The sequence below is a fragment of the Acinonyx jubatus genome, chromosome A2 (genome assembly GCF_027475565.1).
Source record: "Acinonyx jubatus isolate Ajub_Pintada_27869175 chromosome A2, VMU_Ajub_asm_v1.0, whole genome shotgun sequence".
NCBI classification, from domain to species: Eukaryota; Metazoa; Chordata; class Mammalia; order Carnivora; family Felidae; genus Acinonyx; species Acinonyx jubatus.
In genome coordinates this window covers 147295531-147317501 of record NC_069383.1, presented here as the reverse complement: position 1 = coordinate 147317501, position 21971 = coordinate 147295531, and the positions used below count along the sequence as shown (strand labels likewise).

Sequence of the window (21971 nt, the reverse complement as noted above, 5' to 3'; positions counted from 1 at the left end):
CCTGTCCACGGGAAGTTTTCTGGTTCTGGGTGCGGCCTGACCCCCATCAGGCCCTCTGCACCCAAAAGTTTTGGATGAGGCCTGGGGAGGTAAGATCCACCCACCCTCTCATGATCCCCAGTAAGGTGCCACTGAGCAGGGCGGTTGAGGGCTGCAAGGACAGATAGCTCTTAGAGTAAGCCTGGTGGCCGATAAGCCCAGGCGACACCCGGAGAGCTCAGCATCCGCCCTTCTTTAACCCGCACCCCAGGGCTCTGCGCGCTCCGCCACAGGAGTGCACCTCGGTCCTTCTCTCCGCATCTACCTGGGAGCCCCTCCAGAACAGGGACTGGTACCTGCTGGTGAATGTTTGCTTCGTAATGGACCAGGAGGAACAGTCAGCCCCAGGGCCGCGGAAGATGCCTGCTGGGGCCAGCTTCAGCCCCTACCTCACCTCTCCTGGACACGCCCTCTTCGCCTTTTCGTGGATCCGACCCTTATTTGGCTCTGCCCCGTCCCGGCCCGCCCTTATCTTCAAAGATCTGTTGATCCGCGTCCCCCCCCCCCCCCCCAAGGCCCTGTCCTTCTTAGGGCCCACCCCCGTCCGACCTAGCTTCTTTCACCTCACTGGCTATTCCCGACTCAGACCTCACCTCCTCGCTCGAGCCACGTAACTGCTCACAGGCCCCGCACTGCCTACAGATCGATCCTGTATTCCGTTTCCTAGAGCCAGCCCCTCTACTCAGAGACTTCATTTCCTCCTCTCCTAGTACCAGGTCTGGGATTTGGCCTCAGACCAGTTCGCCCTCCCGGAAATGCCTGTTCCTTTCCTCCAGATACCTGCCCCCACCCTCCCGGACTCCCGGGTCCAAAGCTCAGACGACTCACAGAACTCGCGTCCTCACCCTTGAGGTTCCGCCCCTCTGCTTAGGGTCCTCGCCCATTCGTCAGAACACCCGCCCCTCCCACTATGCTCGGTGGCTCAACAGGCGGGGCCGTTCCTGGCTCCGCCCCCCGGAGCCTCACTTCCGGGCGCCAGCACGCGCCGCCCCGTCCCGCCCCGGCGGCCGAGCGGTAATCATGGAGCGCCAGGTGAGGGCTCGGCCCGCGGTGCCCGTGGCCCCTGCAGCCCGAGCCGGGCCTGACCCTGGTGTGTCCCCTGCGCAGGTGCTGCTGAACGAGCCCGAGGAGGCGGCGGCGCTGTACCGGGGTCTTAGCCGCCAACCCGCGCTGAGCGCCGCCTGCCTGGGCCCGGATGTCACCACGCAGTACGGGGGCCGCTATCGGACGGTGCACACCGGTGTGTGTATGGAGGGGAATCGAGTGGCAGGCCCATTCCGGGGCCGTGCGCTCTCGTGGAGAGAAGGGAGATGTGGAGGGCTTTATGCTTGACAGTGCACACGAGTGTGTGGAAGAAGACAGGGCTTGGAGAACGTGGACTTAGGGGTGGGAGGGTGCACCCCTCAGAGGACCCTACATACAGGTGTATGGGGGACGCTGCTCGGTGTGTTCTGGCATAGTGCCCTTGATTGCATGAGTTGAGCGTGTGGGAGTAGAATTCAGACCGGGATACATGGTGTGGGCCTTGTAGGCTCACCCCCTCAACCTATCCCCTACACGTGCCAGGCTCCTGTCAAGTTCTAGAGTGGAGGTGGTGGCTACTGGGAGCAGTAGTGATTTCTGTCTTGACATGCCATCGGCTCAGGCCTACACCTGAGTTGTGGCCAAGTGTTGTCCATCCTGCATCCAGTATATCTGGAGACAGACTGGGGAGGTGGGCTGGGCCTTCCTAGGGTGGGGGCAGTGTTGAGAGGAGCCTGTGCTGGGACTGGTCAGTCTTGTTAGCAGTCTCATGCCTGTCCTCACAGAGTGGACACAGAGGGACCTGGAACGCATGGAGAACATCCGATTTTGCCGCCAGTACCTGGTGTTCCACGACGGGGATTCAGTGGTGTTCTCAGGGCCTGCAGGCAACAGTGTGGAGACCCGCGGGGAGTAAGTTTGAGGGAAGAAGCTTGTGGGCAAAACCATAGCCATCTGCAAACCTTTAATGAAAGCCTTGTGTACCATGTGTCTTGGTGCAGGTAGGGCCCTGAAGGGAGGCCAGGAGCCAGGTTCTTGCCCCTTGTAAGCTCAGTAACATGGCCTGATAAGCACTGGAGGCTTTGTCCACATTTGGGCCCGGACTAGAGCCCATGGAGCTTCAGGGAGGCTGGGGAGAGTACAGCCTCTGCACCAGGCAGGAGAGGCAAGGCCAGCTGCCATGGTGGAGCTAGAAGGGCTGCAGGGGCTGATGTGGGACCAAAGTGTCAAGAATCTTGTCTAAGAGGTTGTGGTCAATAAGGGGGCAGGATGGGGCTATCACTGTATAATCCCGAACTGCTACCTGTGTTCTCTTCAGGCTGCTGAGCAGAGACTCTCCTTCAGGTGCCATGAAAGCTGTGCTGCGCAAGGCTGGAGGCACGAGCCCTGGGGAGGAGAAACAGTTCCTGGAGGTGAGTCTGCATGAGACCAGGTCGTGGGCAACTGGGGGCTCAGTCCCACAGATGAGGTTCTGTTGTGGGGAGGGGGACAGGTAACCTGATGCCCAGATGTCCTCAGGTCTGGGAGAAGAACCGGAAGCTCAAGAGCTTCAACCTGTCGCTGCTGGAGAAACATGGGCTTGTGTATGAGGACGGTGAGACAGCTGGCTGGTGAGCAGACAGGGTGGACAGGAGGGGCAGCCATAGCCCAGGGCTCCCCCTCATCAGCCTTCCTTGCACCCAGACTGCTTTGGCTGCCTGTCCTGGTCGCACTCGGAGACACACTTGTTGTATGTGGCAGAGAAGAAGCGCCCCAAGGCTGAGTCCTTCTTTCAGACAAAAGCCTTGGACATCAGTGGCAGCGATGATGAAATGGCCAGGCCGAAGAAGCCAGACCAGGCTGTCAAGGTGCTCATGTTCATGGCCAGTCCAAGAAGGCCCTTCTGGGCAGCCTAGGGCTCAGCGTGCTCCCTGCCCACATTGTGCCTGCCAGAACTGGGGGAAGTGGGGGGGGGAGCGCTGACTTCTAGGGGGCAGGCAAGACAGGCTGGGCATTGAGTGTCTTGTGTTCTTAGGGGGATCAGTTTGTGTTTTACGAAGACTGGGGAGAAAACATGGTTTCCAAAAGCACTCCTGTGCTCTGCGTGCTGGATGTTGAGAGCGGCAACATCTCTGTGCTTGAGGGGGTCCCTGAGAGTGTGTCCCCTGGACAGGTTAGCACTGACTTGGCCTACCCCACTCCTGGAGTCTGGAGGGCCCTGCTTGAGCCACTGCTCCTTGTTCACACTTGCCCTGGGGTTTTGTTTACAGGCATTCTGGGCCCCTGGAGACACAGGTGTGGTGTTTGTAGGTTGGTGGCATGAGCCCTTCAGGCTGGGCATCCGCTTCTGCACCAATCGCAGGTGAGGAAGCAGAGCAGGACAGGGGGCCTCACAGCTCAGGCTGGTTCTGAAGCTGAGTGTCTCTCTGGTGGTTCCAGGTCAGCCCTTTACTACGTGGACCTCACCGGGGGTCAGTGTGGTAAGTGCTGGTGCCCACCTGTGCTTTGTTGACACACGCTGGCCTTGCCAGCCTGCATGATGCTCACATTTTCATCTGGTCTAGAGCTTCTCTCAGATGACTCTTTGGCTGTGTCCTCTCCCCGGCTGAGCCCAGACCAGTGTCGCGTCATCTACCTGCAGTACCCATCTCTGGTCCCCCATCATCAATGTAGTCAGCTATGTCTGGTGAGCTGGAGGTGGGCGGGGAGCGGTCAGCAAGAGGAAGGGATGGTGGATGAGAGCAGAAGGGTCAGCTTCATCTCCTCATGGGCCCCTCATGGGCACCCTCTGTCCTGGGTGCTGTGATGGTGTGAGTTCTGCCTGTCTTCCCAGGGCCAGTCCCTGGAGGCTAAGCATGCTGGCATTGCGGGTGGGGGGGGGGGGGGGGGCTTTGCTGTCAGGACTCACCACCTTGGAGCACCCTCTGTCTACGAGAATGCTCCTCCTTTTTCTTCTCATCGGCCAGGCTCTGCAAGGGGCTAGGATAAAGTGTGCAGTTAGAATCTTAGTCCTTCCCCAAGAAGAGCTCTGGGCTCCCTGTGAAAGTCAGAGGCCCCTCCAGATGTCTGTCCAGGTCACCAGAAAGGAGATACATTGGGCTTGTCTCAGGTCCTCCCCTCCCCTGAGGCTACCCAGGGTTATCAGAGAAGAGGATGGGTACAGAGCTCTGGGCCCTCAGGACGCTGCCAGTCCCTTGGTGGGCCTGACCAGGGTGTTCTCTTGCAGTACGACTGGTATACCAAGGTGACTTCAGTGGTGGTGGACGTCGTGCCTCGGCAGCTGGGAGGTAAGGGGTGTGTCTTTGGGTGGATGCAGTGAAGCCTGCAGTTCTGTTTTCCCTCCATCTGTCATTTGCATGCAGGGCCAGCTGCCTCAGCTCTTCTTTCCAGGGTTCCGTCTGAAGTATCCCTCCCTGTCGGGCCAGCCCCATGACCAGCCTGCACAGGGAGTGGGGCCATCACCATAGGGAGCGGTTCTGATAGAAGGAAGTCAGCTGGACCAAAGCTGAGATCAGAGTGGCCCAAGCTGGCAGGGGATTTAGATGGTTTCATCCCCGTGCTGCAGCTCCTCGGTAGACCTTATGTTTCCAGTGGCTGGTTAAATCCTCTGTTCCAGTGGGGTCTCAGAAAGTGCACTAGGTTGGAATGTGCAACTTGAAATGCTCCAAGCTCAAGGGTACTGCATTGTTCCACTCCCAGTCCCCACCCTAGCGTTTGTCCCATCCAAGCCTTTGAGTCAGTGGGGTCTCTGGGTGGGTGGCTCTTGGCCAACAGGGTCTGGTCACAGTCTCAAGTGTTCACTGCTTTGTTTGGGATCCTGAACCATCCCAAGGACCTGAGGGGTTATAGTCTCTTTGTTCAGGACACCTGCTCAGTTCCAGGGGTCCAGTGAACAAGATATGTTGTCTTTATCTTCTTTTGGGGTTGCAGGGATACAGTGGTGGGGATCTGGTCTGAATCCCAGCTCTGTTCCTTATTAGCTATGGGTCCTTGGGTGGTGTCCTCACCTCTTTGAGCTTCATTTATTATCTGTGTGGGGATGGATCTGTGCTTCTTTATAGCATTGTAGTGAGGGTTAAATGAGTGATGTTGAAGTATGGAATTTATTCAGCCCTCTTTGCCAGGCACTCTGCTAAACACCATAATGGACAGAAAGGTGTCATCTTGGTTACAGCACTTGGTCCCTATCAGAGACCCAATAAGAGCAGTTCATAGGAGAGCCAGTGCTTTTCTTCCAAGCAGCTATGGTTTCTCTCAGAAGCTCTTGAACTCTGCCTCTCCTGGGTCCTCAGAGGTGTCCACCCCCAGCCCCCTCTTCAGGCACCCCCTCATCACCTAGGGTATCCCCATGTGTAAGACTGCCATTCTGTCACAGCTGCAGGGGCCTCTTGTGAATTCCTCAGCAGCCCAGCCTGCCTCATAGTCTTGACCTCCCATACCTCCACTGCCAGATATAGCCCTCAGCCCTCCCATCTTTGCAGAGGACTTCTCTGGGATCTACTGCAGCCTTCTGCCTTTGGGATGCTGGTCAGCTGACAGCCAGAGAGTGGTTTTTGACTCAGCTCAGCGTAGCCGGCAGGTAAGGGGCCCTGTGTTGAGAGGCAGACTCTCTGACCAACCTCCAGGAGCCCTGGGCCTGGGGCATAGCATATGCACACTGCTAGCTGGAATTCCTAGCCATAAGGTCTTGCGAGTTCCTTCCCTGCCTGCCCCTGTCCTGGATTTACTTTTTCTTGAGGAGGCTGCTGCCTGCCCTGGTGCCCCATGACAGAACCCTTGGCCTTTCCTCCTGAGGCAAATGTGTGATTCCCCTTCTCCCAGGCATTTCCAGCTGGAGAACAAGGGGGCTGCCACTAGGGTGGGTCCCCAAACACTATACAGGGAACTGACAGAGATGGGACAGAGGCTTTCTCCCAGGAATTGGGTGGAGACACCTACAGTGTGCCAGACTTTTGAGTGTGATATCATTTGTTCCTCGTGCTACTTCAGGGGCTCGGAGGCATTCCTTGCCTTGCCCAGAGTCAGGCAGCAAGTTGTGATGGGGCTGGGATTTGAGTCCAGGCCTTCAAGCCACTACTTACTGCACTGAGGAGCTGTTGCCATAATTGCTTACAGCCCTGCCCTGGCCCACAGGTCCCTAAGAGAGGAGGTGGGAGAGGGACTCATAGGGCTCTTGGATGTGGTGCCACATGTGGGCTCCCCTTTGCTTCAGGACCTGTTTGTTGTGGACACCCAGATGGGCACTGTGACCTCCCTGACAGCTGGTGAGCAGGGCTGGTGAGCAAGCCAGCCAGGCCAGGGGTGGGACTGGGACTCCAGCACATGGGGCAGTAGTGGCACTCTGGGCCACTCTGCACCGCTGACTGTTCTGCAGCCTTTACTGCATCTCTCAAGGACCCTGACCATGCAGGACCTTCCCAGCCAACAGAGTGCCTCCCTTCTCCACTCTGCTCTGCACATCCCGGCCCTGCTTCCGCACACCCCTGCTCCTCAAACCTACAAAGTTTTCTCTTGCCAAGATCTTCCAGAGTCATCCTTCCCTGGCCTCCAAAACCTCAGAGGCGGCTCTGCCATCCCAAGGCCCATGAGGAACCCTGTGTTGGCTCCCTCATCTTCCTCTTATGTGGGCCTGTGACGCTGCCACTAAAATGTCTTTTGAGTTCTATGCCTGCCCTGACAATAGTCATTCCTCCACAAAGCTTTCAAAGTATTGTTCCTAAACTGTATTGCATGATACACTCCCTGCTTAAGAATCTCCTTGGACCCCACTGCCCAGAATCAGCAGCACTCCAACCCCCCAGGCCTAGCTGCCAGCCTTGAAGACTGTAGTCATTAAGTGGTGGGTGGACATGCCATGGAAGTCTGTTGTGTCCCCAGATCTGGCAGTCCCTGGGCTTAGTTAGCATCTGCTGGATGAACAAGGGACTAAGCAGGAGGCTCGCCCATGGCTATGTGCAGTAGGGTGTCCTTTTGTGGGTATCCCTTTGTTTCTCAAGGTAAAAGGGACACCTTGGAATACAGCCACCAGCCTGGGACTCTGGTTATGCAGGGAGTGGGTGGGAAAGGTGGTAGCATCTGCCTTCTCCAGGGGGCTCTGGTGGAAGCTGGAAGCTGCTGGCAATTGACCGGGACCTCATGGTGGCACAGTTCTCCACGCCCAGCCTGCCCCCAAGCCTGGTGAGTGTTGGTGGGCCCCAGACCAGGAGGTGAGGGTTCTGAGTAGGCAGAGCTCCCTAGGTCAGAGAACTGGCCTGAGTCTGACTATGGCTGGTTAGCATTTGAGAGACCGAGACGCAGGCCCAGGATGGTCCACAAGGTCTGGCACCCATTGGAACTACCAGGTGTAGGTCTGCTCTATAAAGAACAGGGTGCCTGGGAAAGTGGCCAATACTCTGACGTAGCAGAGCACAAGGAGACAGTAGAACCTAAAGGCTCAGAAGGGAGGTGTGTGCGTGTTTGTGCCTCTGTATATACCAGCTCAAAACAGGAGTCTCTCTGGAGGATATACCCTCTGGAGGTGGGTAGAAGGCCCAAGCATAGTGAGAGCTGCCCACCTCCCACCCTGGGCAGAGGTAGAAGGGCAGGGAGGCAGCCAGACCACCTATGACACACTCTTTCCCCTTGGCAGAAAGTTGGGTTCCTGCCTCCTGCAGGGAAGGAGCAGGCAGTATTGTGGGTGTCCCTGGAGGAGGCTGAGCCTATTCCGGACATCTCCTGGGCCATCCGGGTACTGCAGCCACCGCCAGAGCAAGAGAATGTGCAGTATGGTGAGCTGGGCCATGGCAGAGGGACACCTTCTCCAAGTTCCCCAGCACACGGCTTCTGTGGTCACCGTTCTTGCCTCCGGTCTCACATTGTGGGGTTTCTTGGGATTACCTCTAAGAGATTTTCTGTTCCTCTTAGGCATGGTTATGGGGAATAGCATCTGGGTATCTGGACACCTACTCTGGGTATCTTGACACCTACTCTGGGTATCAGGGCTGGGCATCACCAGGCCAAATCCTCTGCGGTAGGGAAACCAAGGCTCAAAGAAGACAGGCCTTATTTGAGGTCTCTGGCCACCCCTCATCCAAAATGCTGTTCCAACTGATTGGGGTCCTTGATTAGGGCAGGAGTGTGACTCCTGGGGTCCAAGTGTCAGTGCAGGCTACCTTGGCCAGATCACTCTTCCAGAGGTCAGCCCCAGCTACAGCTACAGCTCAGGTAGCTGCAGCTACAGCTCAGGAAGCCCCTGGGCAGCAGGACTGGCTCTGCTGACTGCTGTCTTTTCCCTGCAGTTGGCCTTGACTTTGAAGCAATCCTTCTACAGCCCAGCAACCCTCCAGATAAGACCCAAGTGCCCATGGTCGTCATGCCCCATGGTAGGCACCTGGTCTAGGAGCCCCTGCCCTCTCATCACTCGTCCTAGCTGGCTCTTTCACCCTCTGCTCCATGTCTGCAGGGGGACCTCATTCATCCTTTGTCACTGCCTGGATGCTGTTCCCAGCCATGCTTTGCAAAATGGGTTTTGCAGTACTCTTAGGTGAGTGAGCAGGGCGCTGTGGTGGTGGTAAGGCTGTGGAGGGTGATGGAGTGGTCTGGTTTGTACAAGCATCATAGGTACCACCCTAGTGTCCAGGCTTCTCTGCAGCCTGGACCTGGCAACCATCACCAGGAACTGGCGTGGCCCAGCCTCAGGCTCCATGGGGACTTCCATGGAAAGTGCTGTGGTCACTGGGCAACAGCCTCAAATCTCTTGGCCCCTTCGCCTTGACAGTCTGTGGTACAGCTGGCCTCAAAGCCTACTTCACAGATGGGTGAAAAGAGTGTCCAGAGGGCTGGGAATGTCCCTTAATCACCCTGTCTGGTTCCTCTCTGGCTTCCAGTGAATTATCGTGGCTCTACGGGTTTTGGCCAGGACAGCATCCTCTCCCTTCCCGGCAACGTGGGCCACCAGGATGTGAAGGATGTCCAGGTAGCAGGGGCTGGGGGTAAACCGTTAGGGTGTGCTCCATTCAGCTGGGTGGGCAGCTGGCTGCAGCACACTCTGCCCCACCCTGTAGTTTGCAGTAGAGCAGGTGCTCCGGGAGGAACACTTTGATGCTGACCGAGTAGCTCTTATGGGTGGTTCCCACGGTGGCTTCCTCTCCTGCCACTTGATTGGTCAGTATCCTGAGACCTACAGTGCCTGTGTAGTGAGGAACCCTGTGATCAACATTGCCTCCATGATGGGCTCCACTGACATCCCTGACTGGTGAGTGTGCTCCACAGGTCCCTGCCCTTCTCTGTCTCACCTCATACCCCCATGGAGCCCCTACATGCTTCAGGGCTCCTGGGGCTGCATCAGCGCAGTCTCTTGCAGGTGCGTGGTGGAGGCTGGCTTCCCCTACAGCAGTGACTGCCTGCCAGACGTCAGCGTGTGGGCTGAGATGCTGGACAAGTCACCCATCAAGTATACCCCTCAGGTATACATCCCTCCTTCTGCCCAGTGTGCTGCCAATCTGTCCAGAGCCTTGGGGCCCTGCTCACTACCACTCCCCACATCCCCAGGTGAAGACACCGCTACTACTGATGCTAGGCCAGGAGGACCGGCGTGTGCCCTTCAAGCAAGGCATGGAGTATTACCGTGCCCTCAAGGCCCGGAACGTGCCTGTTCGGTGAGTGCATCAGGACAGCCCTGGCAGCTGGTGGGCAGGTGAGCAGGGAGAGCTGTCCAATCTCAAACATTGCTGCCCGACCACTACAGGCTCCTGCTCTATCCCAAAAGCACCCATGCACTTTCAGAAGTGGAGGTGGAGTCAGACAGCTTCATGAATGCTGTGCTTTGGCTGCACACGCACTTGGGCAGCTGAAGCCATGCCTCCCTGCATGAGCTGGTTGGCATAAGCCACACTTTCCTCTTGGAGAGCCCCAGGGTCTGGCAGATCGGCAAGAGGATTCCTGGGCTCTGGACTCCATGGATGGGTGAGCTGAGGAATGTAGGCTATACAGTCATAATAAATGAGGACACAGAATCTGGTTCCTGCTGGTACTTTGTACCAAGCTATCCCTAACTCCAGCCTCACCCTGGGGGTTGAGAGACCATAGGCTCTGGGTGTGGTAACCTTAAGGACCTCACCTACCTCCAATGTGAGAGGGAGGGGACAGTGAGAGGCTCAGCTGCTGCCTGTCAGGGCCAACTGGGATACTCCCAGGCTAGCTGTCTCTGCAGCAGCTCCTTCTGTTAGAAACTGCCCTACACCACCCTTCTCTTACCACCAATTTGTCTAGGGAACTAGTGAGGCCCTGCTCTTCCACAGTGGCCACAGGCTAAGGTAGTCCTAAAAACCAGGTCTACTAACCCAGCTATGCTGGGCTTGAACCACGTGCATACAGCAACTGATTTCCTAGCAGAGGCTAAGAAGCATCCTGCACAGGTGTAAAGAGGAGAGGCAGCTTTATGTCTGACAACAACCTTTGTTCTCTCTCCAAAGTAAATGGGATTGAAGGCTGGGCCTAACCCAGCCGCATGACCTTGTGAATCCAGTCCGTAAACACAGAGACACGCATGAAGATGGCTGGCCAGCGGGGCCGGGCGCACACTCGGTTGGGGATTATAATTCCCTCCAGGACCCAGCAGTCATGGGTAAAGCAGGCAAGTGGGCCTCCGTAGTCACCCTGGTAGATGGAAGAACTGGTAAGAGAGCCCTAGGCCAAGGCAGAGACTAGCCCCCTTGTGGATAAAGTAGCCCATTTTCAGCTTCCCAGACCCTCCCTGAGCTGGGAATGGGACCCTGGTACAGACCTCACAGGCTCCCACAGGGGCCAAGAGTCCCTCAGTGCACATCTCACTCTCCCGTATGCGTCCTCGGTGCTTGATGTTACATTCCTGGTTGGAGATGACATTCAGCGAGGCCACATTTAGGACTTTGTTATTCCCTGTACCTACAGTGAGAGGAATGGGAAGGAGAGGGCCTCTGGATAGAATTTGAGGCTAGGCCCCCTGGCCTGGGGTAGTCCATGCCGCTGTGCTGTGCTTTTTCTTACCTTTGGTCTCACCCCAGCCTGCGATCTCACACTTGGTACCTGGTGGCACCACATACCTCTCGGGGGGCAGGCAGATGAGTGCCACTCGCTGGTCCAGGGTCACAGGTCTTTAATGGGAAATGAGGGCACTCAGGATGTGAGCCCCCAAGGATCAGCCCCACCTCACACCTTCTTGACTTGTCACACACCTCTCCAGCTTGAGCAGAACAAGCTGGGAGCCGGAGGGCCCACACACCATCTTGGCCACTGGGACCTGCTGCAGGCCTGGCTCTCCCGGCTGTGGGTTCTGGAACAAGGTGCCCAACCACACCTCATAGCCCATGAGAGGCATATGGCTGGGGGAGAAGCTCTGCTAGATCAGTCATGACACGCAGCCTGCTGCCCCAAGGCTCACCTGGGAAAGGTGGCTAAGGAGAAGAGGAAGGCAGGGGGGTGGGACTGGGTCCCCAAATCCAAGGGAGGCTCACCAAGAGGAGAAGCACTGCCGGGCCGTCAGTACCCACTGCTCCTTCACTAGGGAACCCCCGCAGAAATGCTGGCCCTGCCTGGAGGAGTAGAGATTAGGAGAAAAGCGTGAGTACTGGGACACAGGCTGGACCTGCCATCTCTTGGCCAGGACCTCTGAGGCCAGGGACAGGTTCCCACTCCCCTGGCATTAGCACGGAGGATATATCCTCAGCTCCTCTCTTGAGGAGAGGCAGTGTGCCTCACCGATTGCGCAAGCTGACTGTCCAGGGCGAGTTCCCAGGCTGGCCCCCCACCACACGCAGCTTGGAGCGCTGCTGGTCCAGGCGGGTCACCCTCTTGCCACACTTCTCAAACACCACCTGGTCTGGGGGACAGGATGGGCCGCGGGAAACTCCCAACTAGATGGAAGGCCCCAAAGAGACCCCAACCCACACTTGGTCCAAGTGCATACCTGGGGGCTCCAGGATGGACGGTGGTTGGTCGTCATCTGAAAGAACCAATTCACCTGCATTGAGGGAGCCAGCCTTCATTGGTGGAGGCTGGGGGCGGGGCCCCGAGGGAGGGTCACTTACCGCAGCGCCGCAGTGCACAGTAGTCGAACGGAGTACCCGGGTCCGTAGTGTAGCACCAGGGCCCATGGCTATCCCTGTCCGGGTTCCGGCAAAAGTTCTCCTCCAGATGCGCGTGGGGGGCAGAGGTGGGTGTGAACCTGAGTGGGCAAGGGAGTAAAATCCTAGCAAGGTAATCCTGACCCTGCCGGGCTCCAGTTGGAGAGGCTACGGCGTACCGCTTTAGGGTTCGGCAGGGGAGGGGCCGGGCGCGCGGGCCGACTCACTGCGGCATGTGTGGCATCTCTGTGGACCAGTGCTGGCACGGGACACCTTTTCGGGTCCTGTTGACCAAGCCGCGGTACTGCTCCCCCACGCCGTGGTAGCAGTCTGTGACGGGCGGGGATGGCTATTGGCGAGTTCTCGCCCCAGCCCTCCCGCTCCAGGCCTCCAGTTTCAGCTTGGGCCTTACCCTCAGGCCGCACGTCGTCGGCGCAGCGCCGGATCTGGTAACAGAAGGCCACGCGCATGCCAGGCCGTGACGTAAAGCACCAAGGCGCTTCCGAGCCGTCGGGATTCCGGCAGAAGTTCTCCCGAAGGTCCCTGGGCGGGCGCTTCCCTCAGCTCTTGGTGGGGCCCATCCCGCGCGCCAGCCAGCCTTAGGCTGGAACCCCGCCCCCCCCCCCACCCCCGTCTTTCTTCAAGCGCCGCCCAGGACCCCTCTCCTAAAGTCCCCGCCGCAGGAGCACGCCCCCAGCGGCGGCCCGCACCTCACTTGCATGCGTATTTCTCCGGAGCAAAACGATGCTGATGGGGGTTCTGCGCGTCCCACCGCTGGCAGGGTACGCCTGCGGCGGTGGTGTTGGCCGTGCCCCTGTAGCCCTCGCCCTTCCCGCGGAAGCAACTGAGCGTCGTGGCCTCGTGGCGCGGCTGTGCCTCCAACCCTTGGATGGACCAAGGCTGGTCGGAGCCTGAGCGGGAGCTGAGACCCGGGCTGGGGCTGAGGCCGAGGCCAACTCCAGTGGGTCCACCTCCGGGTCACGCCCAATCGCTCCTCTTTCCGCAGTCAGGCCACGCCCCCACGTTTCCTGGGTGCCCTCCCAGGCCCCGCCCCCGTGCCCTACCGCAGCGAGGGAGGTCGCAGAACTCTCGCTCCACCTTCGGGTCGGTGGTATAGCACCAGGGCCGCTCGGAGCCGTCCGGATTCCGGCAATAGTTGTCGTCCAGATCTTTGTCAAGGAACCTGAGGGCGGTAGCAGGGCGTGAACAAAACCCCGGGACTCGGGCACTGCCTGTCCCCTGCTATTTACCTGGTCCAGCCCCTGGAGTCCTGGCCCCTCCCCTAGCCTGGCCTCCTAGGTGCCGAGCCCGCGCACACGTACTTGCCGGGCTCAAAGGGGTGCGCGTGTGGCCGCTGCAGGTCCCAGCGCTGACACTCGCGTCCCGACTCGGTGCGGTCCACTGCCCCGCGATACTCCTCGCCATTGCACCAAACGCAAGCGGCTGGAGAGACAGTGCCGGTGGGTTCGTGGACGGGCGTGGGCATGTTCCTCACTCCAGTTTGGACCCAGAGCGGCTTACCTTCCCGGCAGGACTTGATGCCACAGGTCTGGAAGCGCACTGCAGGGTCTGTCGTGTAGCACCAGGGACCTCCTGGGTCCCCGTCGGGGTTTCGGCAGAAGTTCTCCTCCAAGCCGTTCCGGAGTGTGGGCGTGTACCTGGTGCAGAGAGCAGCAATTCAATGCGTGTTGGGGTGGGGGCAGGAGCCAGCCAGCAAGGACAGAGGGGAGGTATCTTACTTGTGGTCATTGGGGAACCTGTGGTTCCAGCGCTGGCAGGGTAGGCCGCCAGTGGTGATGGCCACCGTACCACGGTACTTGACCCCATTGTCCATGACGCAGGTCCGCACATAGTCTGGGAGCAAGAGACCCATTGTCAGTAAGTCCTGAGGCCTCAGCAGCCCTATCCATGGCCCACCCTTCTCCACAGCCACTTACCTTTCTTTTGGAAGAGATCACAGCGCCCTGAACGTTGCAGCTGTGTATAGGGTGAGTATTGGGTCCATGGCAGCAGTTGGCAGCCGTGGCTGCTCACATTGTAGTGGAAGGCCCTGGGAGGACAAGGCACAGAGTCACCCAGGTTCCCCTGCCACCCAGTCTTATCTAGTCCTGTGGCCACTCACCTGCAGTCCAGTAGGGACCCGCAACGCCCTGCACACTCCTCAGCATCTGCCACATGTTCTTGCCAAGGCCCAGGCCCCACTGCATGTAGCAGGTGTTGCAGCTCTGTACCCCGGAGCACCTGGAAGTCATTCAAGGGCGAGCGCTGCCCTGCGGGGATGGGCATGCATGTCAATGCATTTATATCAGCACATCCATGCTTGGTTCATTCAGGGGATCAAAGCTACAAGGCCTCTGGGATGGACCCTGTGGGTACGTTCAAAGGTCACACCCCTGTACAGGGTGGGAGAAGCAGGCCCAGACATGGTAGTTATCAACAGTGGGCAAAGTACTAGGCTCAGGTCTAAAACCTACACTTTATGAGAGCAGTGGGTGGTGGTGCCTGCCCTATGGAGCTCATTTCATCTCCCAGATGAGAATGCTAAGGCTCAGGGCTGTTAAATTACCCTGCAAAGACTCAACCCAGGCATTCTGAGTCCAAGTCTGAGCTCTCATCAGCTCTAGGGCATATGTTAGGTTAGAGGGTTAGATCAGGCTCATGAGGGATAATTGCCTGCACGTGTGCATGCATCTGTGCCGTTTCAATGCTGCCTCAGTGCTACAACAGATGTTCTAACTCAGGCCTGAATAGGCAGGGGCTGCCCAGCTCCGCACAAGAAGCCAAGAGCACTCATTGCTCCATGCCTAGTGGGAAAGTGAGCTCCTGGCTTGAATGGCAGGCTGGGCCTAGCTAGGGCTGACTCCTTCCTGAAGGCAATTGGGGATCAGAGAGCGGGGCACTCACCAGGGACCCTTGAACACTGTGTCAGAAGCAGCAGCAGTGGGAACCACCCCATTCTCCTGGCTGGAGGCTGCACTGTGACCCACCACAGCCGCATCCGGGAAGTTGTGAAACCTGTCCCTACAGGATTGGGTGGCTCTGCCTCCACACCCCCACCCCAGGCCTGCTAGAGCCTGACCTGAGACCCAGTGGCAGGAATGGGGGTGGAGCCAGGCCTCAGGCCCCCTGGGTGAAATGTCAAGCCCCTTACTCTGGCCTATGTAGTGGGCAGGTGCTGGAAAGTTTCAGTGGGCACACTTGGGGTAGGGATGGAGACACCCTGAAGCTCACATTGCTCTGAAGGGGAAGTTAGTGTGGACATAATTGCTGCCAGAGGCTGGGGAGCCCCTGGGTGGTGTGATATTAATCTTTTCTGAGCCTCAGCTTTTCCTCGTAAAGTGGCAAATGTTCCCTGACCCAGCCTCAAAGCAGCCTTCCCCTTTTGCTGTCTTATCTGCCCCAGCTGTAGGCAGGTCAGCCCACGCCCCTGGCAGCAGGGCCCAGAGAGGCTCCCCTCGCCTTGCCACAGGTGCCATCCCAGGAAAGGTAAGCGAGGCGACCTGTCTGGCCTGAATGGAAGTGGGGGTGACAGGTTGCAGGGACCTTGGCAGATAGCCTTTCAAATGTCCTAGCAACCTCTGGGCTGGGCCTCCAGGTATGGGTAGGAGTTGCGATAGGCGGCCTGGGGCTCCAGTTAGTACATAGCATTCCGACCCGGCTAGGCTAGGTGCTTCTCTTGAGCAGGCGGAGGTCAGAGGCGGTTGGGCTGTCCGGCGACGCAGAGGCCCTGAACTACCCGGCTGGAGGCCGCGAGGGGGCTCCCTCGAGGACGCCCGGCGCTGACTGGTGCGCCTGCGCGGCAAGCGCGCGGTTTGGCCCTGGAGGCGCGCCGTAGACAAGAGGCTGGGCGGATGTTGTGAGCCGGGGCGCCGCGGCCGAGGCTGGGGGTGAGTGAGGGGCGGCTGGGTTCCGAGTCGGGCGGGTCCCCGCGGCTTCCCTCGCACCCGCGGCCGGCCCGGCGAGGGTGTTCACAGCTCAGGGCTTACAGCCTGTGATGCGAGACTCCGGGCTGGAGTTGACCTGAAGGTTTCTCCGGAGCTTGGGGCCGGGCGGGGGCGACTTGGGGGAGACATGCGCTGCTCTTCGCGTCCTTGGGCTCCGAGATGGGGTCGGTTCGGTCCGGAGCCCGGATTCCTCGGCGGGGCTGGACAGGATCGACGTGGCAGGGAATCCCCGAGCAAAGTCAAGGTCCGCCTATCAGCTGGGTCCTCAGCACCTGACACCCGGAGTGGATGTCTGGAAGGTTTGCTGATCAAATGAGTGATCAGGTCTAATCTGCCCTGCACCTACTCTGGTATGAGAGGCGCAGCGGTCATGGATGCCAGCGGAGGGCCCGTGGTAGGAGGCAAGGCGGGACAGTCACCTTCTCGAGGGGCGGGCGTGGTGCAGACTGTGAATGGGCAAGGGTGTGTAGTGGGAACGGAGGACCTGTTTGAGGTGAGATAAGGAACTGGGCTGCGGAGAAGGGAGTGCAGTCTAAGGCAGTGCTAGAAGGCCAGGCTGTAGACCAGCGCTGTCTAACAGAACTTTCTGTGATGATGGAAATGTTCTGTTTTTAGTGTCTCGTACAGTAACCACTAACCATATGTGGCTGCTGAATCCTTGAAATGTGCTTAATATAACTGAGAAGTTGAATTCTTAATTTTTATGTTTTAATTCAAATTTAAATAGTCACATATGGCTAATGGCTACTGTATTGGGGACAGCACAGCTGTAGATCAGTGAGGCAGTTACCAGCGACTTAGTGCGTCTGCAGCTGCAGCAACACCATGACATGTAAGGGATGGACAGCACTGGGAAGACCAGCAGGGTCTGCAATGATAGCTGGGTGGTGCTCTGATGGAGCTGAGATGATGGATGAGAGGCTGTGTGTGTGAGTGGGAACAAGGCCTTTGGAAAAGAGAAGGGAAGATCCTGGCCTTAGGTATCAGTAGGACTTGTAGGTGGAGATGGCCCCAAGCCCTTGGATGATGGACCACACTTGGGGAATGTGGTGTAGGGTTCTCTCTACTGGGAATGAGCTAGACCTAGTGTGGCTTACAACTGAGAAGGATACAGGGTCTCTGTCTCTAGGCCACCTCACTTTGGACAGTTTGGTCTGATTTTCCTGGGGTTGAGACATTTAGTTTGGTTTAACAAACCTATATCTGGCAACTGCTCTCCGTTGGGCCCTGTGCTGAGCACTGGAACATGGTGGAGCCCTGTGTAGGAAGCTGGGAACCCCTGGTTTCTTGCCCCGGGTTGGCTTGTGTGTGAGTGTGCATGTACCTGGTCTCACCTGCTCCCAAGCTTTCTTGCTGCCCCAGAACTGAGGTGGGTATGGGGGCCCTTGGCTGGCCTCAAATAGATAGGCTCTGCCTCCGGCTCAGCCCCCAGGACCGCTGGCTGCCCACAAGAAATGAAGGATGGCATCTAAGGGGTCCAGCATGTCTTTCTCCCGCAAGAGCTATCGGCTGACATCAGATGCTGAGAAATCCAGGGTCACAGGTAAGGGCTGACGTGTCTGGGAGGAGGCTCCTTGTGTTGAGGGAAGGAGAAGGAAAACACAAAGGCGGTAAAGTCCCAGGTCTGGTGAGCTCCAAACCTTGCTGCACCCCTTGTACCTGTGAGCCAGCTCTTCTCCATCAGCCGCGATGGAGCAGCGCACCCAACATGACTGCTCTTGTGACCCCTGTGGCTGGCCTAGGACCAGGAGCCTGTAGAGCCAGCCCAGTCTAGGAGCTTACACTGACTGTGTGACCCTTCTCTTCTTCTGCCCTGTGGCACAGGTATTGTGCAGGAGAAACTACTGAATGACTACCTGCACCGCATCTTTTCCTCTCCTGAGCATGCGCCCGCCGCAGCCACCAGCAGGTATGGCCATGTGGGTAGCCCCTGACTCCAAAGGACCAGCCCAGAGCCTCTGGGTAGGCTGGCTTGGGTTCTGTTCTCCCTCTACTGCTCCTGGCTGTGAGACCTCTGGCCAGAGAGTCTGCCTTCTGGACTCTGCATCTTCATCTCCTCTGGCCATGTTAGTACCTTCTTTCTGAGGGTGTTGTGGAGGTTAGGGAAGTGGTGCCCATTCAGTCCTCAGGAGAGCACCTCACTCCTACTCCACAATCAGCATCTGGTCCCCACATGCACCTGCCTGCACATCTGTCCCACCCCAGTCCTCCGTAGCTGCCACCTGAACCTATAAAGTGCAGACCCTACCAAGCCCCTTTTCCTTGAAAGTTGAGTACATTATTGTTCCTAAAAAAGTTACAAGTGCACTTGAGCAGAAACTTAGAAGAAAAAACGTCTGTGTGTCTTGTTCTAACTTGACCATTTGAGCATAATTTTTCTGTTTTTCTTATCTTGTGATGTGTATAGTTTGGATTATGCTGTATAGACTTTTTTTAAAGTTTTCTGTCACCTTCAGTTCTTCTTAAAGTTTTATTGAGAAATAATTGACATATAATGAACTACATGTATTTGAAGGGTAAAATTCAGTAAGTTTTTATCCAGATAACCTGTTAAACCATTATTGCCATTGAGATAGTGGATCAATCCCACACCTTGAAAAGTGTATAGAAGTTTAGACTCTTTGTCATTAAACGTTATCTCCTGAGTGTTTATTTTCTGTATTACAAATTAATCTTGGTGGGCATCTTTTAGGGCCAGGGGTCTGTTGTAGCCTTTAGCACTGCCCTGGTTTAGAGGGGCTTTTGCTTTTGTAAACAGTGCCGCTGTGAGGATGCCCAGGGTTGGAATCATGGGCTGGAGCATTTGAACTGCAGTCACTTTTAAGACTCTTGCTACATTACTTCTTCAGAGAGTCACGTGGATTCTGCCTTCCTGCAGTGAGGCATGGGTGTCCCTATCTCTCAGCCCTCCTACCAGCTGGGCTCTCCTGCCTTCCACAATCTCTGCTCTCTGGGCAGCCACAAAGGGCAGTGCTGTTGCGTCTTCCATTTAAATGTCTGTGGTGGCCATAGGATTCCTACTTATGGAGAGCTACTGCCCACCTCCACTCCAGCCCCATTCCTGGCCTGTTTCCAAGGCCATCTGATCCCTACCTCATGTGATATCAGAAATGGTCCTGCTGCCACTGCTTCTGTGGCTGCCAGGAGGGAGAGCAGGTGGCAGGGCCATCCGTCAGTGCTTGTGTGGATGCAGAGCCCTGGGCTGGGACGTAGGCGATCCAAAAAGGGCAGGCAAGTGCTGGGTTGGCCAAAGGACAGTGCTGCAGGCACTCGCTGAGGCTGAGCTGCCCCCAGCTGCTCTTGAGAGCGGGCAAACTAGAGCAGGCCTCCCAGGTGGGGGCCGGTAAGCACTGCCATGACAGAAGCCTTTATCCCTGGGCCTGTTGGGGTGTTTAGAGAGGAGATTGACTGGAACTTTCCAAGCTACTGGTGGGGCACCCCATTGCATGGCTGCCACTTGACCTTGGCTTGGGGGTTAGTAGGAATGGGGAAGAGGATTCACGCCTCTCTACCTCTGGCAGCTGAGTAGTAGCTCACAACTGGGGAACATGTGGTTCCTGAGCCAGTTGAAGCTACTTTGCCAGAGAGTTGGTGCTTTGGCCCATCTATGTCCCTTCCAGAGCCTACCCTCTAGACCATTGAAAGGAGAAAGTGCTGGGATCAGAGGTGGCAGAGAGGTGCCAGCAGTCTGTGGGCTGCGTCCAGATGGGCACTGGTCTCTGTTCTACTCGAGCCCTGCTAGTTACTGCCACCCCATTCCCTGCTATTCTTAGCAGCTGTACTCAGGACAGGGCTGGCCAGCATCAGACAGAGGCCTTTCTCCTCTGAGCATGTGTGCTGGGTATGTAAGGGGGCCACTCAGATTTCCCCAGCCCCTCTGGCTGGGGCTGATGGCAGACAGGCAGGCCAGGTGCTCTAGTTCCTATACAGGTGGTTACAGGACAGAGTCAGCTAGCAACTCAGAGGGCTCAGCCCTTCATCCTCCCAAGACATGTCTCATTCAACATAAACTTCCCTGGCTGGGACCACAGGCCTGGGATCAAGGGCTGGCCTAGCTGTCATTGGTATAGGCTGCCTTGGGGATTGGTACTTCTCCCAGCCTTCCTCTCCCAGGCAAAGCAACAGATCCTTCTTTAGGGGTGGGTAGGTTATGGGCCATGCAGGGAGCACACATTATGCCTTGGAATCTTCATAGCATCTCTGACATACAGCTATGTTCCCTTTTTACAGATGAGGGAATTAAGGTTGAGGGAGGGCTCTTTTTTTTTTTTTTTTTTTTTTAAGTCCTGAGGTACACATTGGACTGGTACTTTTTAGTTTAGTGGGTAGTCCAGCCTTCTGACCCCCCTCCCCCCCGCCAGCATTCAAGAATATAGGACTAGGCACAAGCCTTTTTCTGGAATTTAGGCAGCCACTGTCCGAAGCTCAGAGGAAAGGGAGTAGGAGAGGGGTTTAGTGTCATCTGACTGGTTTCAAGGACTTTTGGGCCCCTCGCAGCCTCTTGCTCTCCCCAGGAAACCCCTGAACTTCCAGAACCTGCCAGAGCATCTGGACCAGCTGTTACATGTAGACAATGAGGATGAGGAGAGCCAGGGTATGTGGCAGCTTCTGGAATGGGATTGGGGGAGCCAGGCTGGGCCCTGGAGGCCCTGGGGGCTGCCCTGGGGAACACAGTATCCTCTATGCATTCTGTCAGACCCTGTGCCCTGCCTGACCCCACACCTACCTCTCCCTTTCAGGACAGGTTGAAGGGCGGCTTGGCCCATCCACTGTGGTCCTGGACCACACAGGTGGCTTCGAGGGGCTTCTTCTGGTGGATGATGACCTCCTAGGGGTGAGTGAGGGCAAGGCGAGGCCCCAGGCCCAAGCCCCTCCTGACAGCCCCAAGCTGCTCCTGATGTGGCCTTGGTCTCTCTATCCTTTTTTATGGGGCTGCAGCCACAAACCCCTCCTGATGTGCTCATTGAGTCCTCAGCCCCCAAACCCTCCTGTTACAACCCTAAAACCTACTCGGTGCAACTCCAGCCCCAAGCTGTTCCCATCACAGCCGTGAACCCCTCCTCTCATGCTGCCACCCCTCCCACCTTGTTCAGGCTCAGTGCGGTATTGGCTAGAACAGGCAGGCACCACCAATACAACCCGAGTTGAGGATGGGGCCATTCCTCTTTGGGGAGGCACTCTGTGTGCCCGAGAGGAGGCTCACCATCTCTACTCTTCACCCAGGTGATTGGACACAGCAACTTTGGTACTATCCGCTCAACCACGTGTGTGTATAAAGGTGAGACCATGCTCTGGCCACCATGCTGTGGCCCAGGTAGTTGGGAGGGGATCTGTGGGCCCAGGTCTGAGGCAGGAGGCAGTCTTTTTCTATCTGCTAGGCCTGACTTGGTTTATTCCAGGGAAATGGGTCTACGAGGTGCTCATCTCCTCTCAGGGACTCATGCAGATTGGCTGGTGCACTATCAACTGCCGCTTTAATCAGGAGGTACGTGTGAGAGAGGCCCCCTCCTAGGGAGACATGCTGCTGCAGGCCTCATCAAGGCTCGGGCAACCCACCAGACCACACGAGGTCTGCTTGGAACTGTAACCCGACTGCCCTCTGGAGGAGGAATGCATCCCACCCCGCCCTAGGACAACAGCAACCCAGGCCAGGAAATCACTCCTTCCCTCAGAGCATCAACCCTTTTCTCTAGAACTCTGTGGGTGCAAGGTTGACGGCTGGTGGGCTCTGGACCTCACAGACCCTTCTTCCCTAGGAGGGGGTTGGAGATACACACAACTCCTATGCTTATGATGGCAACCGGGTACGCAAGTGGAATGTGACCACAACGAATTATGGCAAGGTGAGGGCCAAGACCCCTGGAACCCGCTTGCCCCATGTTCATCCTCACAGCTTGGGTGGGAG

The 21971-nt window shown here is 57.2% G+C and overlaps 3 protein-coding genes across 18 annotated transcripts in view; 2 read left to right on the top strand and 1 right to left on the bottom strand.

Moving 5' to 3' along the window:
* The first annotated feature begins 920 nt into the window (after positions 1–920).
* Positions 921–10034, top strand: APEH (acylaminoacyl-peptide hydrolase). The gene is made up of 22 exons (XM_027038732.2): positions 921–1071; positions 1147–1279; positions 1848–1974; positions 2381–2474; positions 2581–2656; positions 2746–2909; positions 3077–3214; positions 3312–3403; positions 3481–3521; positions 3606–3727; positions 4268–4328; positions 5523–5620; positions 6254–6305; positions 7130–7218; positions 7670–7808; positions 8319–8402; positions 8483–8563; positions 8907–8995; positions 9084–9274; positions 9383–9485; positions 9571–9677; positions 9767–10034. The coding sequence occupies exons 1-22, from the start codon at positions 1060–1062 to the stop codon at positions 9870–9872; spliced, it is 2199 nt and encodes a 732-aa protein (XP_026894533.2). The 5' UTR covers positions 921–1059; the 3' UTR covers positions 9873–10034.
* Positions 10035–10439: 405 nt separating this feature from the next.
* Positions 10440–15360, bottom strand: MST1 (macrophage stimulating 1). 6 transcript variants are annotated; one of them, XM_027038733.2, is made up of 18 exons: positions 15027–15360; positions 14245–14392; positions 14060–14172; positions 13862–13976; positions 13644–13780; positions 13445–13565; positions 13187–13305; positions 12838–13006; positions 12535–12665; positions 12350–12452; positions 12087–12223; positions 11966–12001; positions 11758–11878; positions 11514–11591; positions 11235–11381; positions 11047–11153; positions 10805–10944; positions 10440–10677 (listed from the first exon to the last, which is right to left on the bottom strand). In XM_027038733.2, exons 1-18 carry the CDS (start codon positions 15118–15120, stop codon positions 10516–10518), a joined length of 2178 nt encoding a protein of 725 aa, XP_026894534.2. In that variant the 5' UTR covers positions 15121–15360; the 3' UTR covers positions 10440–10515. The 6 variants fall into 6 exon arrangements, with proteins under 6 accessions (XP_026894534.2, XP_026894535.2, XP_053075343.1 ...); XM_027038734.2 differs by having other exon boundaries at positions 12350–12471; positions 12535–12568; XM_053219368.1 differs by having other exon boundaries at positions 12838–13022; positions 13449–13565.
* Positions 15361–15459: 99 nt separating this feature from the next.
* The window catches only part of RNF123 (ring finger protein 123), a 31041-nt gene continuing 24529 nt past the window's right edge, over positions 15460–21971 (top strand). For 2 of the 11 annotated variants that reach the window (XM_053219358.1, XM_053219360.1), the window contains exons 1-8: positions 15872–16009; positions 17492–17609; positions 17891–17975; positions 20581–20660; positions 20806–20900; positions 21290–21344; positions 21466–21551; positions 21823–21909. In XM_053219358.1, the coding sequence (XP_053075333.1) occupies positions 17528–17609; positions 17891–17975; positions 20581–20660; positions 20806–20900; positions 21290–21344; positions 21466–21551; positions 21823–21909 (570 nt within the window). In that variant the 5' untranslated portion in view covers positions 15872–16009; positions 17492–17527. Of the gene's footprint in view, positions 15609–15869; positions 16149–16189; positions 16311–17491; positions 17610–17890; positions 17976–20580; positions 20661–20805; positions 20901–21289; positions 21345–21465; positions 21552–21822; positions 21910–21971 lie in introns of those variants that run through there. The other 9 variants (XR_008297145.1, XM_053219362.1, XM_027038729.2 and 6 more) reach the window with 7 other exon arrangements.